This window comes from Bombina bombina, chromosome 4, assembly GCF_027579735.1.
Source record: "Bombina bombina isolate aBomBom1 chromosome 4, aBomBom1.pri, whole genome shotgun sequence".
In the NCBI taxonomy this organism is placed as follows: Eukaryota; Metazoa; Chordata; class Amphibia; order Anura; family Bombinatoridae; genus Bombina; species Bombina bombina.
In genome coordinates, this window is record NC_069502.1 from 807,684,580 (window position 1) to 807,703,604 (window position 19,025).

At 39.1% G+C, this 19,025-nt stretch overlaps 1 protein-coding gene across 1 annotated transcript in view; it reads left to right on the forward strand.

Moving 5' to 3' along the window:
* The window catches only part of LOC128657890 (oocyte zinc finger protein XlCOF7.1-like), a 125,278-nt gene that overhangs the window by 40,589 nt on the left and 65,664 nt on the right, over positions 1 to 19,025 (forward strand). The window contains exon 7 of the mRNA XM_053712318.1: positions 55 to 153. Coding sequence (XP_053568293.1) covers positions 55 to 153 — 99 coding nt within the window. The remainder of the gene's footprint in view (positions 1 to 54; positions 154 to 19,025) is intronic.

The window sequence follows — 19,025 nt, forward strand, 5'->3', positions numbered from 1 at the left end:
GGTGAAATAAAATCCTAAACCATGAAATATTGTCTGCAATAAATGTTCTGACAGGTGACATTAATACTGACGTAGATGTTAAAACAGAAGATCTGAGTGTAACGTGTCAGCTGGAAGCTCCAATGCAGGAAATGTGTGACAGTGACAATGAAGGTAAGTGCACGTGTGTGACAGTGAAGGTAAGTGCACATGTGTGACGTGTCTTCTGTTTATGAGGTATTGCCTGGTTTTTATAGCTTATTGCTTGTAAGTACTGTAGATTATATCAACAGTTAAGGTGTCACCTCAATCACACACTGTGTCACAGTACAATATAGTCTGATACTCACGGACTGTTGTCACATTTGTAGAGTTTGTTTATTCTAATCACATGACACCTAAGCCCTATACAGCTGCTCTCATTCATATCTGCTGGAGTATAATCATTACTATTGTCATGTGATCAGCTGCAGATATATCAGTAGCACTTTGTAGGAGCATAAAATAAATCCCACAGCACTATATGATCTGCCCATCTGTATGTCCTGTCTGTATATTGTGAGTTAAAGGGGCATTGTACTTAAACCATCTATAATACATGTGAAAGACCAGCAGAGAAACAGCTTTGTAATCTTTATTTTTACGTATATATTTATAATTTTATGTTGAAATTATTTTATTTGTTTCCATAAAGCAGTTATACATCATTCTATACATCCTGATAACAATAGGTACATTGTCCCAGTGTTACAGAAACATTTTATATATATATTAATTGTCAAACAAGAACATGTAATAAACTTTATGAATAAACAAAATCATAATACCCAAAATAAAATAAATAATGTTTGTGTTTTAAATTATTTTCGTCTACAACCTCGTCTGAAATCCTCATTTAGCTTAATCATATCCAGTTTTTCAGAGTAAGTAAGTTTACTATTTAGGTCCCCTATTTGTGGTGCCAACTACCTGTCATCTGATGAATTGTGCATTATCCAATAGAACCATATTTTGTTAAATTGTTCCGTGTCCCCTTGTATCCAAGCCACCCTTTCAGAGATAGTATAAATATCCTGAATCTTATCTAGGACTTCTCTCCAAGCTGGAGGTCCTTCCTTCCAATGCCTCGCTATGCAAACTCTAGTAGCTGTGCAAATTATTTTAATGAACTTATTAATTGCAGAGTTCAGATTCGGAATCTGTCTATTCAAAAGTGCTTGAGCGATTGTTAGAAATATCCTTTCATCTAAAACCCTACTAAGGAGATCATTAATCTGTTGCCAGATATTTTTAATGGGACCATAGTCCTACCACATATGTCTGTAGGACCCCTGTTCCCCACACCCTCTGTAACATAGTTTAGATTTATTGAGAGAATAGTGTGATGTTCTCAGGGGCGTAAGGTGCCACCTAAATGTTGTTGTTTTTTTATAGAGTTTTCTCTGAGGTCTGCACTAATGAGGCCTCTGCAAGAGTCAAAGCATATCTGGTCCCATTCATTTTTTGTAAGCTGGTCAACCCCATCCTCTTCCCATTTTAATGCTATAGGTGATTTATGGGTATGATGTATGTCCTGAATTGCTATATATAATTTAGAAATAAGTTGCTTTTCTCTGTTCGGGTTCAAGCACATTCTTTCTAGAACTGTAGGTGGATGTTTCCCTCAGGATATTTCATATTTGTTAAGGGCTGAGGAGATTTGAAGGTATAGGAACCAGCGTAATTTGTGTGGGTGTATTTTTTCCTGTAGGTTATTAAATGAGACTATCTGAGACTGAGTGATAAAGTCTGCAACCCTTTATAACCCTTTGTTAGCCCACTTACTCACTAATCTGTGTGTTTCCTTTGGTAGCAAGTGTCTGATCGGTTTGATCCATGTCCCCGGAGGAAGTAGTTCTGAGTATTTGGTTAACTGTCTCCAATGTGATATGGTATCTAATGTTGAGGATAGTCTAAGGCCAGTGTGAACTGAAGCTTTCCCAAAATTCCATAAGGGGTCGTCTGTGTTATCTAATCCCATAATATCCGTCTCAAATTTTGTCCAGATAACCTCCTGTATTGGATTATGAAGGAGTGAAGCTTGGGCTATTCTAGCTGCTAAATAATAATCCTGTAAATTCGGTACACCCACTCCTCCCAAACGTCGATGTCTAGTTAATGTTTGTGAAGCTATTCTTGCTTTCCCCTCACCTCTCAAAAAAGAGACGAGGTCTGATTGTAATTTTTGGAGTTCTAGGGGAGGAATTTTATTCGGGAGTGCTCTAAAGAGGTATAATATCCTCGGGAGTACATTTATTTTTATGGATGATAGGCGACCATACCATGAAAAGGTTCCCTTTTTCCAGGATTTTAAGTCTCGCCTAATGGAACTATAGAGTGGGATGTAATTCAGTTTATATAAACTATCATATGTGTCTGAGAGTTTGACCCCTAAATAAGTAAGAGGGTCCTTAACCCATTTTATATCAAAGTTGACTTCAATTAATTTTTTAGCGTGGGAGGGTAGTGTCAATGGTAAGGCCTCACATTTGTCAATATTCACCTTATACCCTGACACCTTCGCAAAGTCTTGTAGAAACCGTTAAAGGTTAGTCAAGGAATATAATGGGTCTGTCAGAGTCAATAGAATATCATCCGCAAAAAGCGAGCGTTTATATTCTGAGTTGTCAACCATCATCCCTTTGATATCATCAGCGTTTCTAATGGATGCCGCCAGTGGTTCGATGCACAAGGCAAATAGGAGTGGCGATAGGGGCATCCCTGTCTTGTTCCGTTTTTTATGTCTATGGTCCTGGATAAATATCCCGCTGCCCTAACAGTGGCTTTTGGGGTCGAATATATCCCCTTTAGTGCTTTTATGAATGGGCCACTGAATCCTATTGTAGAGAGTGTCTGAAACATGTAGTTCCAGTCTATACGGTTGAACGCCTTCTCCGCATCCAGAGAGAGGAGCAGAGAAGGCGTCCCCTGTCTTTTCAGGTATTCTGTTAAGTCTATTCTACGGACATTATCCGGGGCTTCCCTACCCCTGATGAAACCCACCTGATCAGGATGGATCAGTCAGGGAAGTATTGTCTGGAGTCTGTTTGCCAATAATTTTGTTAGAATCTTGAGATCCTGGTTTATCAATGAGATAGGTCTATAACTCTGACACCTGGCAGGATCCTTTCCAGGCTTGGGGATAACTGATTTTTTCTTCACGCTCTGATTCATGTAAATGATACACACACGTGCACTCTCTATCCCACTTCTAGTTCATTAAATGGTATTCTGAAAACTCTTATTTTATTGTGAACTCAGACATTTTGGCTATTAATAAATTGGCATCTGGTACCTTGCAATATACTGTAATTATCCTTTTAATACGATGACAGTAGTGGAACATTATTTAATCTACAGACTATTATATGTAAATTTAAAAGGACATTCCGGTCAAAATTTAAAAGCATATAGATTAACTGCATCTTTGAATTGAAACATATTAGCAATATACATGTATTGGCAAAATTACCTATAGTAAAAGTTATCACAGTTTTAGTGTTAGCATTTGTCTCTGCTCGTGCATGTGAAGCATAGCTATATATTCTCAGTGCACCAGCATTTTAAAGGGACACTGAAACCAAATTTTTTCTTTCGTGATTCAGATAGAGCATTAAATTTTAAGCAACTTTCTAATTTACTCCTATTATCAAATTTTCTTCATTCTTTTAGTATCTTTATTTGAAATGCAAGAATGTAAGTTTAGATGCCGGCCCATTTTTGGTGACCAACCTGGGTTGTCCTTGCTGATTGGTGGATAAATTAATCCACCAATAAAAAAGTGCTGTCCAGAGTTCTGAATAAAAAAAAGCTTAAATGCCTTCTTTTTCAAATAAAGATAGCAAGAGAACAAAGAAAAAATGATAATAGGAGTAAATTAGAAAGTTGCTTAAAATTGCATGCTCTTTCTGAATCACGAAAGAAAAAATTTGGGTTCAGTGTCCCTTTAAATACTGCAGTTGCTCAGAGCACCTGCAGGGCTTGTATCATGTCAGCAATTAACAAATTGAGTCATTACCAGATAATAAAAGCACCTTTAGGCTCTCTGAACAAGTGCTGTGTTTAAAATGCTGGTGCACGGTGCATAATTAAATACACCTTTGAAACGGCTATAACTTTTATTAGAAGCACTTTTGCTAATACATGTATATGACAAAAATTATTCTATTCAAAACTGAAATGCATCCATGTGGATTCTAATTTTGGCTGGAATGTTCCTTTAAAGGGACAGTCTACACCAGAATTTTTATTGTTTTAAAAGATAGATAATCCCTTTTTATTACCCATTTCCCAGTTTTGCATAACCATCACAGTTATAATAATATAATTTTAAACTCTGTGATTATCTTGTATCTAAGCCTCTGCAAACTGCCCCTTTTTTCAGTTCTTTTGACAGACTTGCAGTCTAGCCAATCAGTGCCTGCTCCCAGATTAATTCACGTGCAAGAGCACAGTGTTATCTATATGAAATATGTGAACTAACACCCTCTAGTGGTGAAAAACTGTTAAAATGCAATCTGAAAGAGGTGGGCTTCAAGGTCTAAGAAATTAGCATATGAACCTCCTAGGTTAAGCTTTCAACTAAGAATACCAAGAGAACAAAGCAAAATTGGTGATAAAAGTAAATTGGAAAATTGTTTAAAATTACATGCTCTATCTGAATCATGAAAGTTTATTTTGGCCTAGACTGTCCCTTTAAGTTTTGAAATATGTTTTGGGTGTGTATGCTTCATACTCATACCTTCAAATTTGCAGTATATTGTAAATATTTAACATAACAAATCTAATAAAATTACATTTTTGATGTTATTGATCAATGTCAATATGTCCCAAATATTAACGGGACAATCTACTTTTTTTTCTTTTTTTTTCATTCTAATGACACTGTGAGTCCGCGGATCTTCTTAATTACTGTTGGGAATATCACTCCTGACCAGCAGGAGGAGGCAAAGAGCACCACAGCAAAAGCTGTTAAATACCACTCATCCTACCCACAATCCCCAGTCATTTTCTTTGCTTGTATCAGTTGCAAGGAGGGATAAAGTTAGGTGTCTGATTCTTCAATCAAGAGTTTGTTATTTTTTAAGCAGAGCAAGTTTGCTCTGGTTTTCTTTGGGGTTTAGCCGTAGTCCATGTCAGTCTCTTCAGTAGAGCAAGTGGTGACTTTTAAGCATTTGGGAACTTGTGCGATATAATCCCCACTGGGCCTCCCAAGTAATTTCATTCTGCCCTTGGTTGAAAGTTTGAGTAAGTTTACTCAGCCTTTTCTTTTTTCCACAGGTCCATGTGAGATAGGAAGCCCCTCTTATACCAAGTGAGCTGTCCTGCTGCCGGACCGATTTTTGAGGTAAGTGCCTATTTCTTTCCCTGTTTTGATATAGGAGAATTTGGCACTTTGACAGTTAATTCTGTCTAAATATACAATCATCCTTCTAGGTTAACGGTTTATTGTATGGCAGTTTTGCAGGCACTGGGGATGTTTGGCTCAGTTTATTATGTTTTCACTTTGGTGTTCATGTTTTTTGTTTGTGTATTAATGGATATCCGGGGCTTCCCTACCCCTGATGAAACCCACCTGATCAGGATGGATCAGTCAGGGAAGTATTGTCTGGAGTCTGTTTGCCAATAATTTTGTTAGAATCTTGAGATCCTGGTTTATCAATGAGATAGGTCTATAACTCTGACACCTGGCAGGATCCTTTCCAGGCTTGGGGATAACTGATTTTTTCTTCACGCTCTGATTCATGTAAATGATACACACACGTGCACTCTCTATCCCACTTCTAGTTCATTAAATGGTATTCTGAAAACTCTTATTTTATTGTGAACTCAGACATTTTGGCTATTAATAAATTGGCATCTGGTACCTTGCAATATACTGTAATTATCCTTTTAATACGATGACAGTAGTGGAACATTATTTAATCTACAGACTATTATATGTAAATTTAAAAGGACATTCCGGTCAAAATTTAAAAGCATATAGATTAACTGCATCTTTGAATTGAAACATATTAGCAATATACATGTATTGGCAAAATTACCTATAGTAAAAGTTATCACAGTTTTAGTGTTAGCATTTGTCTCTGCTCGTGCATGTGAAGCATAGCTATATATTCTCAGTGCACCAGCATTTTAAAGGGACACTGAAACCAAATTTTTTCTTTCGTGATTCAGATAGAGCATTAAATTTTAAGCAACTTTCTAATTTACTCCTATTATCAAATTTTCTTCATTCTTTTAGTATCTTTATTTGAAATGCAAGAATGTAAGTTTAGATGCCGGCCCATTTTTGGTGACCAACCTGGGTTGTCCTTGCTGATTGGTGGATAAATTAATCCACCAATAAAAAAGTGCTGTCCAGAGTTCTGAATAAAAAAAAGCTTAAATGCCTTCTTTTTCAAATAAAGATAGCAAGAGAACAAAGAAAAAATGATAATAGGAGTAAATTAGAAAGTTGCTTAAAATTGCATGCTCTTTCTGAATCACGAAAGAAAAAATTTGGGTTCAGTGTCCCTTTAAATACTGCAGTTGCTCAGAGCACCTGCAGGGCTTGTATCATGTCAGCAATTAACAAATTGAGTCATTACCAGATAATAAAAGCACCTTTAGGCTCTCTGAACAAGTGCTGTGTTTAAAATGCTGGTGCACGGTGCATAATTAAATACACCTTTGAAACGGCTATAACTTTTATTAGAAGCACTTTTGCTAATACATGTATATGACAAAAATTATTCTATTCAAAACTGAAATGCATCCATGTGGATTCTAATTTTGGCTGGAATGTTCCTTTAAAGGGACAGTCTACACCAGAATTTTTATTGTTTTAAAAGATAGATAATCCCTTTTATTACCCATTTCCCAGTTTTGCATAACCATCACAGTTATAATAATATAATTTTAAACTCTGTGATTATCTTGTATCTAAGCCTCTGCAAACTGCCCCTTTTTTCAGTTCTTTTGACAGACTTGCAGTCTAGCCAATCAGTGCCTGCTCCCAGATTAATTCACGTGCAAGAGCACAGTGTTATCTATATGAAATATGTGAACTAACACCCTCTAGTGGTGAAAAACTGTTAAAATGCAATCTGAAAGAGGTGGGCTTCAAGGTCTAAGAAATTAGCATATGAACCTCCTAGGTTAAGCTTTCAACTAAGAATACCAAGAGAACAAAGCAAAATTGGTGATAAAAGTAAATTGGAAAATTGTTTAAAATTACATGCTCTATCTGAATCATGAAAGTTTATTTTGGCCTAGACTGTCCCTTTAAGTTTTGAAATATGTTTTGGGTGTGTATGCTTCATACTCATACCTTCAAATTTGCAGTATATTGTAAATATTTAACATAACAAATCTAATAAAATTACATTTTTGATGTTATTGATCAATGTCAATATGTCCCAAATATTAACGGGACAATCTACTTTTTTTTCTTTTTTTTTTCATTCTAATGACACTGTGAGTCTGCGGATCTTCTTAATTACTGTTGGGAATATCACTCCTGACCAGCAGGAGGAGGCAAGGAGCACCACAGCAAAAGCTGTTAAATACCACTCATCCTACCCACAATCCCCAGTCATTCTCTTTGCTTGTATCAGTTGCAAGGAGGGATAAAGTTAGGTGTCTGATTCTTCAATCAAGAGTTTGTTATTTTTTAAGCAGAGCAAGTTTGCTCTGGTTTTCTTTGGGGTTTAGCCGTAGTCCATGTCAGTCTCTTCAGTAGAGCAAGTGGTGACTTTTAAGCATTTGGGAACTTGTGCGATATAATCCCCACTGGGCCTCCCAAGTAATTTCATTCTGCCCTTGGTTGAAAGTTTGAGTAAGTTTACTCAGCCTTTTCTTTTTTCCACAGGTCCATGTGAGATAGGAAGCCCCTCTTATACCAAGTGAGCTGTCCTGCTGCCGGACCGATTTTTGAGTGCCTATTTCTTTCCCTGTTTTGATATAGGAGAATTTGGCACTTTGACAGTTAATTTTGTCTAAATATACAATCATCCTTCTAGGTTAACGGTTTATTGTATGGTAGTTTTGCAGGCACTGGGGATGTTTGGCTCAGTTTATTATGTTTTCACTTTGGTGTTCATGTTTTTTGTTTGTGTATTAATGGATACCGGGAGGTTTGTTAGGCCACGCCCACAATAGGTGGGCTTATCTGAGATAGCAAGGACGTTTTTGAGCCCTTTTTAGCTGTTTCCTGTTGTTCCTGGATGTTGCAGCTCTGTTGCATAGCTCCTCAGAGGTGGTTCAGTGTTCTCTCCGGTGCGGCGGTATGGGGGTCCGGATCATTTGCTGACTTTGTTTCCAGCAGCAAGGAGGTCAGGTAGGCATCTCAGCAGAGCTTGCTGAGGTGTGGAGGTTGCCTGTGGTTTTTTTGTTGGTCTGTTGCTCTGTTTATATTTAAGTTTCTGTCTGATTTTCAGGGACTATAACATTTGTGTCTCTTTTTGCATTTATTTTGTGAAAAATTGTTGCTGCAAGATTCATTGTGCAATTTATTTAAGGATTTTCTAGTTTAATTTTTTTTTTAATTTAAAGGGACAGTAACGTTTTTTGTTTCATTAAAATTCTGATTTAAACTTAGAATTTTTTATTGATTTCCTTTGGAATAAGATGGACCAAGAGGCCCTGCAAGCTGTTGCTTGTTCTCTATGTTTAAATACTAATGTTGAGCCTCTTATCCCTTTTTGTTCCTCTTGTATTGAGAGAACATTACATTACAAGGATAGACTTTTTTGATTCTTAGCCTACATTGCTAGTGCGGATATTGTTCAGGAGTCTCCTGTTCAGGCTAATCCGCAGCTTTCTCCTCACACGTCCCAATCTTCTGCAGTGCCCTGTGTTTCGTCTCAGGTTGTTTTTTTCCTTGCAGGATATGGCTACCCATATTTCTTCGGCAGTATCTGAGGCTTTGTCTGCTTTTCCTATGTTACAGGGGAAGTGCAAGAGGATGTATAAGGTTTCTGATTCTGTTGCAATTGTGTCTAGTGTTTCTTCTCATAAGTCTGAGGAGGAAAATACTTCAGTAGCATCTGAGGGTGAGATCTCAGATTCTGATAGTGTAAATACTTCTTCTGAACCTGAAGTTGTTTCCTTTAGGTTTAAGCTGGAGCACCTCGGTTTGTTACTCAAGGAGGTTATGGCTACCTTGGATGACTCTGAGGCGTCAGTCATGGTTATTCCTAAGAAATCTAGTAAGCGTAATACATTTTTTGATGTCCCTTCCTTTGTGGAAGTTTTTCCTATACCAGATCGTGTTTCAGATATTATTGCACAAGAATGGGAGAAGCCTGGGATTTCTTTTCCCCCTTCTCCAATTTTTAGGAAGATGTTTCCTATTACTGATTCTATTAAGGAATCTGTTGGCTCTCTACAAATAACCGATAATAACCGATAATAATAATAAGGAATCTTGGCAGATGGTTCCTAAGGTGGAGGGAGCAGTTTCCACTCTGACCAAAAGGTTGGAAGCTTTGCTTAAAAAGATTTATGTTCACCAGGGGTATCAATGGCAACCGGCTGCATGTATTGCTACAGTTACTAGTGCTACGGCATATTGGTTTGATTAATTTTCTGATTCTATTCAGCAAGATACTCCTCTTGCAGAAATTCAAGATAGAATCAAGGCTTTGAAGTTGGCTAATTTCTTTATTGCAGATGCTTCTCTACAGGTCATCAAGTTGGGAACTAAAATTTCTGGTTTTGCCATTTTAGCTTGCATAGCTTTATGTTTAAAATCCTGGTCTGCGGATGTGTTCTCTAAAAGAAGCTTTTGTCTATGCCTTACAAGGGTAAGACCTTGTTTGGGCCACGTTTGTTTGAGATTATTTCTGATATTACGGGAGGGAAGGGGCATTCTCTTCCTCAGGATAAAATAAATAAACAGAAGGGTCGGCAGAGTAATTTTCGTTCCTTTCGTAACTTCTCTGGTAAATCTTCCTCTTCTTCCTCCAAGCAGGAACAGTCTAAACCATCTCTGAAGTCAAATCAGTCTTGGAATAAGGGGAAGCAGTCCAGGAAGCCTGTTGCTGACTCAAAATCAGCATGAAGGGTCTGCCCCCAATCTGGGAATGGATCTTGTGGGGGGCAGACTCTCTCTTTCTCGCTCAAGCTTGGGTTCAAGATGTTCAGGATCCCTGGGTGATAGATATCGTGTCCCTGGGTTACAAACTTGAGTTCAAGAATTTTCCTCTCAGAGGCAGGTTTCTTCTCTCCAGGTTATCTGTAAACCAGATAAAAGGAGAGGCATCCTTACATTGTATTCAGAATCTTTCTAACATGGGAGTGATAGTTCCTGTTCAGGAACAGGGTCTGGGTTTTTATTCCAATCTCTTCGTCGTTCCCAAAAAGGAGGGAACTTTCAGACCTATTTTAGATCTCAAGAGTGTAAACAAGTTTCTCAGGGTTCCGTCTTTCAAGATGGAAACTATTCGTTCCATTCTTCCTTTGGGTCAGGAAGGTCAGTTCATGACCACAGTGGATCTAAAGAATGTGTATCTGCATATTCCCATTCACAGGTATCATCACAGGTTCCTAAGATTTGCATTTCTAGACAAGCATTTTTAGTTTGAAAAAATTCTTGGAGCTGTTGCCAGACCAAAAGGAAGAACTACAAAGGTCCTGGGAACATTGTTGGCGGTGCTTCGATTGAAGGGTGTTGCAGTGGCTCCTTATCTGGACGACATTCTAGTTCAGGCTCCATCTTTTCAACTAGCAAACTCCCACACGGAGTTGTTGTCTTTTCTGCGCTCCCATGGTTGGAAGGTGAATTTAGGAAAAAGTTCCTTAATTCCAGCTGCAAGAGTGGTATTTTTGGGGACCATTATAGATTCTCTAGAGATGAAAAATTTTCTGACAGAAGCAAGAAACTCAAAGATTTTCAATACGTGTCTTGCTCTTCAGTCCCTTCCTCAGCCGTCAGTGGCTCAGTGCATGGAGGTTATTGGTCTGATGGTTTCAGTCATGGACATCATTCCATTTTCTCTCTCAGGGAACTTGCTTTCGCAGACCTGCCTTGGTGATTGTAACCACGGATTCCAGTTTGCTGGGCTGGGGTGCTGTCTGGGGTTCATTAAGGGATCAGGGTCTATCGACTCGAGAGTAGTCGGTTCTTCCAATAAATGTTTTGGAACTGAGAGCAATTTTTAATGGTTTTCTAGCCTGGCCTCAGCTAGCTTCAACCCAGTTTATTAGGTTTCAGTCGGACAACATAACGTCAGTGGCTTACATCAAACATCAGGGAGGAACTTTGAGTTCATTGGCCATGACAGAGGTAGCCAAGATTATTCAGTGGGCGGAGATTCACAACTGTTGTCTATCTGCTATCCATATTCCAGGGGTGGACAATTGGGAAGCGGATTTTTTATGCAGACAGACTTTTCATCCAGGGGAGTGGGAACTTCATCCAGAGGTATTTTCCAGCTTGATTCTCAGTTGGGGGCAGCCGGAGTTCGATCTCATGGCATCTCGTCAGAAGGCCAAGCTCCCGAGGTACGGGTCGAGGTCAAAGGATCTTCAGGTTGTTCTGATAGATGCTCTGGCAGTTCCTTGGACTTTCAGTCTGGCATATGTGTTCCCTTCGTTTGCTCTTTTTCCTCGGGTCATTGCTCGGGTCAAACAAGAGAGGGCATCTGTGATTCTCATTGCTCCGGCGTGGCCTCACAGAATCTGGTATGCAGATCTGGTGGAGATGTCTTCCCTTCCACCTTGGCTTCTTCTATTAAGGAGGGACCTGCTTCTGCAGGGTCCCTTCCTTCATCCAAATCTCGTTTCTCTGAAGCTGACTGCTTGGAGATTGAACGCGTGGTTTTTCTGAGCCAGTCATTGAGACTATGATTCAGGCTTGTATTCCTCTGACTAGGATGATTTATTATAAGATTTGGCATACATATTTGTATTGGTGTGAATCCAATGGCTATTCGTGGAGTAGAGTTAGGATTCCTAGGATTTTGTCTTTTCTCCAGGAGGGTTTGGAGAAAGGTTTATCTGCTAGTACCCTGAAGGGTCAAATTTCTGCTTTATCTATTTTATTGCACAAGCGCCTGGCGGATGTACCAGATGTTCATTCTTTTTGTCAGGCCTTGGTTAGAATTCGGCCTGTGTTTAGTTGAAATTATTTTTATTATTGCAGAACATATAAAACTTACATCACATATTATTTATTCAGGTAAGATCCCTCGTCCTTCCCACCTTTTTAAAGAGAAATTTTCAGTTCCTTGTCTAGTAAGCTTGAGTTCATGTGATGTCAACATTGTGAAAATAGTATTTTAGCGCAGCTTCAACCAGAATATTCTGTATGTCCTTGCATCTGCATATATTATTATGGCATCCAGAAGCGAGAGGGGTGTACCTCATTCAAGAGGCTGAAAAGTTTTTGTAGCAGTACAATCATCTCCCTCCCTCTATAGCTCTCTAATACATAAATGAAACCTCTTACCTCCCCAACTGTAAATAATAACAATAACTATTAAACAATAAAACAAAACATAAACTTTAACTATAACTTGCCTGTCTCAATCAATCTTCTTTCGTAGATCCAGGGAGGAAGCCCCCCTCCTAGTCATACAAGGGTTTCTCATAAACAGTCAGTGTCCTATGTCCTCTTGTAACTTTAAATTAGTGTCTGTGTCTTGTAACATTTGTATGTTCTAGTTCTTTATCAGTAATGTCTTAATACCCCTTCAGGATCCAGTAGTTCCAGATCTTTAGAAATTGGTCATGAGTTGCTTGTATAAAGGAGACTGATTCGGACAACTTATATGTGGCTTTGATCTTCTCTATTATTTCTTCCCATGTGGGGGTCCCTGTCTTCCAATGTCTGGCCACCCATATCCTTGTAGCTGTGCATATTGTATGTATTAATGTGTTGATGGCTTTGTTAAAGGGTTTAACTTGTTCATTTAATAACGCTTGGGATATTGTTAAGTTTATATTTTCATCCAGAACATCACTTAGTAGTGCTGATAGCCTAGACCATATCAGTTGTATCTGGGGGCATTCCCACCACATGTGTATGTAAGTCCCCGTCTCAATACATCCTCTGTAGCAATTTTTGTTGCCCTTCTGGTTATAGTGTGATGTAATTACTGGTGTGAGATACCATCTGAAGGTGGTCTTAATACAATTCTCTTTAAAGTCTGCACTGATCAGACCCCTCCCCGCATTATAGAAGGTCATTTCCCATTCCTCTTTGGATTGGATTTTATTTGTATCTGATTCCCATTTTTCCATTAATGGTGTCTTAGAGGTGTTTTTGGCCATCTGTATTGAGATGTATATGTTAGAAATAAGTTTTTTGTGTCTAGCGCTGGAGCTAGTGTAGCCTTCTAGCACTGTCGTGGGTTGTCTGGGGTTGCGAGTTATAGCTCTTGATACGGCAGATGCCATCTGTAAATATAAAAACCAATGTAGCTTTTCTGGTTGTAATTTGTCTTGGAGTTGTTGGAATGTAACTATTTTACCGTTATGTAAGAAGTTCGCAACTCTATAAAGTCCTTTATTTTCCCATTTTCCCATCTGACTGTGGAAGTCTTGATGCATAAGAGTCCTAATTGGTCTTTTTAGTGAATCTGTAGACAGTAATTTTAGAGAAGAAGATAGTGAGTTCCATAGTGCCATCATCTCCCCTGTTAGTTTAGAAGCCTGTGTTCTATTAGTAATATGTCCCGGTTTCTCCCAAAGAATATCATCTGGGTGTCTGTAACCTGCCATCAATGTTTCTATTTGTAACCATCTAAGGTTGTTTGGCCTTTTGCCTAGTAATGTGGTTTGCGCTAGTCTCGCCGCCTGGTAATAATTTACGAGATTGGGAACCCCTACCCCTCCCAGTTGTCTGTGGCGAAGCAGTGTGTGGGAAGGAATTCTAGCTGTCTTACTGCCCCTTATAAAGCCTATCAAGTCCGTTTGGAGTTTATTGAGGTCTAGCAAAGGGATTTTGATTGGCAAGGTCCTAAATAGGTATAGAAGTCTTGGGAGGGTGTTCATTTTAACAGCCGATAATCGACCATACCACGAGAAACCACAGGTTTTCCATGTTTTTATCTCTCGTCTGATTGTTTTGTACAGAGGAACATAATTCAATTTATATAGGTCTGTCACATCACTTGATAGTTTAATTCCTAGGTACTTTAGTGCCTATCTTACCCATTTAAGTGCAAAATTAGTGTCAATTAACTTTTAAGTGTGATTTGGAAGTGCGATAGGTAGTGCCTCACTCTTGTCTAAGTTGATTTTATATCCTGAAATGTCCGAGTAGTCTTGGAGAATTTGATATAAATGAGGGAGGGATGTCAACGGTCTTGTCAAGGTGAGGAGGACATTGTCCGCAAACAGAGATATTTTGAATTCTTCCCCTCCTATCTTAACGCCATGTACCTCCGAAGCCAGTCGGATTGTCGCTGCCAGCGGCTCTATGCAGAGCGCAAACAAGAGTGGTGACAGCGGACAGCCCTGCCTTGTCCCGTTCCGAATGTTAATACGTTTGGATTGATAGCCTGCTGCTCTGATGTGTGCAGTGGGGTGTGAATATAAGCTTCTAATAGCCTGTATAAATGGGCCCCTAAATCCCAGTCGATCTAACACCGCAAACATAAAGTCCCAGTCTATCCTATCGAACGCCTTCTCCGCGTCCAAAGATAGGACCAGAGAAGGCGTCCGTGTTTTGTTCAGGTAATCCACCAGGGAGATCATACGTCTAGTATTGTCTGGGGCTTCCCTATCCTGGATAAATCCCACCTGATCTGGATGAACCAGGCCAGGTAAATGTACATTAAGCCGGTTTGCTAAGATTTTCGTGAATATCTTTATATCTTGGTTGATTAGTGATATGGGTCTATAATTTTGGCCCAATTTTGGATTTCTTCCCGGTTTAGGAATCACCACTATCTTAGCTTGAAGAATTTCGTCTGGGATTTCCTTGCCTTGTAATATGTCATTGCAGAGTGTCACTATGTGTGGGATTAAGGTTGTTTTAAAAAGTTGGTAATACTCTCCTGGGAAGCCATCCGGACCGGCTGCCTTCCCAGGTTTCAGATATTTGATCGCATTAAGTACCTCCCTGGCAGATACCTTCGCATTCATTTCATCCCTAACCTTGTCATCTATGATTTTGAGTTTCGCGTTATCTAAGAATTTGCACGTCATTTGCTTAGTGTGATCAGTATGTGCCGTTTTTTCTCCATCATATAATTGTGCATAATATAGAGCAAAACTATCCGCTATCTCCTGAGGATTCGAGATGTGTGTGCCGTCTGTTTTCAGGAGACATGGAATTGTGAAAGATTTAGTTTTTTCTCTAAGCCTATGCGCCAGGTTTATTAGAATAGAGGAAGTATTGTACTTTCAGCCTATGCGCTGCTCTAACCGCCGCTTTGTTCATGATGTTTGCTAATTCTGACCTTTTAGTCTGTAATTCCTGAAAGACTTCTGTCGCTAAATTCTGTTGATGGAGTTTGGTGAGTGTGTCTATCTGGGTCTGAAGAGAGTCAATTTGCTGTCTATTAGCTTTGGTAATGGCTGATTTCTCTTTAATGAGTAATCCTCGGATAAAGGGTTTATGTGCTGTCCAGGTAGTGACTGGGTTAGTGGTGGATCCTACATTCATTTCCCAATATTCAGATAAAGCTAAATTAATGGAATTGTGTACAGTTGGGTTTTGTAATACATATGGGTCGTAGTTCCAGGAGCGAGCCGAGCTAACTTGGAATGTCTCTTTAATGTGTACATGGACTATGGAATGGTCCGACCAAGCACATGCGTGTATGGAAGAGGCAACCAAGTCTGGGATCCATATCTGACTCAAATATACATAGTCTAGTTTGGAATAGGTCTTGTGTACATGAGAGTAGTAGGTGTAGTCTGTGGTTTTACCGTATAAAGTGTCCCAGGAATCTATTAAGTTGTGCGATAGAAGGGTCTCCTTTAATCTTTTTAACCAGTGAGTTGTGTCTCATCTGCTTCTGAGTTAGTTTTAATCTTTCTGTGCCTTGAGATGTATACATTGATATATTAAAATCACCCCCTAATATGATCCTAGCTTGTGACCATTGAGTCAATAAGTAGGCAATGTGGGAAAAGAAGGAAATTTGTGTCTCATTTGGGGCATATATGTTGCATAAAATTAGTTGTTTATCTCTTAATCTCCCTCTCAGAATCAGGAACCTTCCCTCTGGGTCTGCGATTGATTGTTCCGTTATAAAACCCAGAGAGTGATGTAATAGAATTGACACCCCCCTTTTTTTTGTATCTGTGGTGGAATGGTAATGTTGGGTATAGTTCCTCGACCAGTACTTTGGTACTACTCCCTTAGTGAAATGTGTTTCTTGTAGATAAATAATATTTGCTTTTAACTTAGAGTATTGGTTCAGAGCCATCCTGCGTTTAAGGTCTGTGTTAAGTCCCCGTAGATTGTGTGAAATAAGTCTGATGTCACCTGCCATTACTTACGTTACTGAAGTGAGGGCTTCCCCCCCGGCTCTGTCGCCATATTCATTACTTCGAACTAGAGACATTACGTATAGATGTTTCAATATCTGTCCCACTCGACTGAGCAGGTGTAGTAGTGTTAGAGAACAGGCATGAAAAACAAAAACAAGTTTGTCAATGAACAATAACCTTTTCATCATATCAAAAAAGAGAATCCCCTCCCCCCTCCCCCCCTCACCTATGAACAACAAGTGAGTACATTATGCCCCTACTGCTAGGTATCTTAGATTTAGCAAATAATTATATTTTGAATTAACATGTTAAACATATTTTTAGTTATCTAGGTCTGTTTTGCCAAGTCTTTAAGCTATCAGTGCTCGGTTACTTTCATCTGGACCTTCAATCATGTATTCTGAGTCCTTATCTAGATAATCCCTTATCTTAGTCTCCAAGAGATGAGGCTAAGGGTGTCACTGAAATACATCAATGTGTCTCCATCTTCCAGGCCATTATAAAGATAGCAGAAAATGGCTTCCCGCTTTGTCTCCTTTATCAGCTACAAAACAAATACAACACACCTTGTGATGAGCCGTATGCTGCCAGTCTTCATGTCTTGGCTTTCCTTTTTGATACTTTCATCCACTTTTGCCTCTGAGGCTGTCCTGATTCCAGAGATTGTTGTGATGTTTCTGTCCTGTTTGTCATCTGCGGCAGATCTGGCGTTTCTATTTGGATAATATTGCAGATTGCTGGTATCTCTGTTGGGTCTTTTAGGCTTAGTGTTCTGCCTTTATGTAGGATATGTAGATTGAAGGGGAATCCCCATCGGTACACAATTTGGTGTTTCCTCAGGAGTGTAGTAAGCGGTCTCAATTGGTTTCTTCTCTGAAGTGTTTTGACACAGAGGTCCTGAAAAAATTGAATTACTGTCCCCTGAAATTTAAATGTTGGGTTTTTCCTTGCGGCTGCGAGGATTGCTTCCTTTTCTGGGAATCTAAAGAATTTGATAACCACATCCCTTGGTGGTGCATCTTCTTTTGGTTTGGCCCTTAAAGCTCTGTGCGCTCTCTCTAGTTGAAATTTTTCATCATCTACCTCTCCTGTGATTGCTTGAAAGAGTTGGTGTAGATAGTTAGGTAATTCGTCTGCAGAGACACCGCTTCTGGGACCCCTTTTAGTCGTAGATTGCACCTTCGGGTTCTATTTTCGAGATCTTCTAACTTATCTTGGATGTCGTTCATTTCTTGTTGCTGTTTGGTTAGGGTGTGATTAAGGGTAGTGAAGTCTTCTGTCATGGTGTTTTCTGCTTCCTCTAACGTAGCCACTCTAGAGCCTAAATTTGTGATGTCTTGCTTGATTTCTGTGAGACTATTGGTGACCATATTTTGGAAAGAATCAAATTTGTCCCATAGCTTGTCAAAGTTCTTGTTGATGTCTTGCTTGGACACTAGGGTCTTTAGATCTGCTCTTGTGACTGGGGTAGTTTCATCTTCATTAATCTGAGAGTCTGTTTCTGAATCTACATCTTCCTCTATGATATTATTGGCGTTTTCCGTAATTTTTTCTCCTCTTACTGGTTTAAAAAACAAGGCAGCTGCTGGCGTTTTGGGCCCTTGCGAAGATTTATGTTGTTTCCTAGCCGACATATTTGAAGTGGTGAACTGAGGGGCAGGTTACAACTTTAACTATGTAGATGTGAGATATATGCTGGAATAGTACGTTTAAGCTTGTGCGTGTTAAGGGGTGTGTATGTTAGGTATGAGGACTTGGCGTGCAAATTTTGCTTTGTTGTTTTGATGCACTTAAGTTTCCAGACAGTCGTTTCTTTAAAAATCTTTTCACTACTGGGTGTGGTGTAACTCCTGGGTCCTTTGTTTATTTGCACTGCTATAAATGATAGTTCAGTATTTCAATAAATATTCAAGCTAGAGGTATCATGCAAATGTGACTGGCAGAAGTATAATCTGTTTTTCCCTCTTTCTGTTTCCTGTTTGTCTTCCCAATAAATCAGTCCTTTTGAGCAGTGATGTTAGAGACTTGTGTAATTTATAGCTTTTATGTATACTGTATTACCAGCAATGTATCCCTCTCCCTGTTTTCCTTATTATGTGTACTTGTAATGTTGCAGCTTCACTCCTTTATAACATTTTTTTATGCTGTCTTAGTTTTTTGCCACCAAGGGAGATCTATTATCTTAGTGTATCAGCAGTCTTCTTTATAAATCAACTACAGATGAGATAGGGACAAGAGTTAACAGTACCGTGTTTTTTTTCATAGAGTAGCTTTTATTTTGATAAGGTGGGTTATCTGCCATCGGTTACTTGAGATCAGTATTACGTGTCACATCTTTATATTCATGCTGTTGTATATGTACATGTTAATCTATGTCATATTAATACACACATACATAACCTCTTTATATTCACATAGTCGTGACCCGCTTCTGCTTATTTGTATGTTGGAGCATGTCCTTATGTCCGATGTATCTTTTGCTTGTGTACCTCCTGCTGCTTAGTCTGCTTGGCTGCTGTTGTCCCTTCTGTGTCGGGAGTTGCGCCACGTGGCTAAGATGGCGGCTCACACCTCAC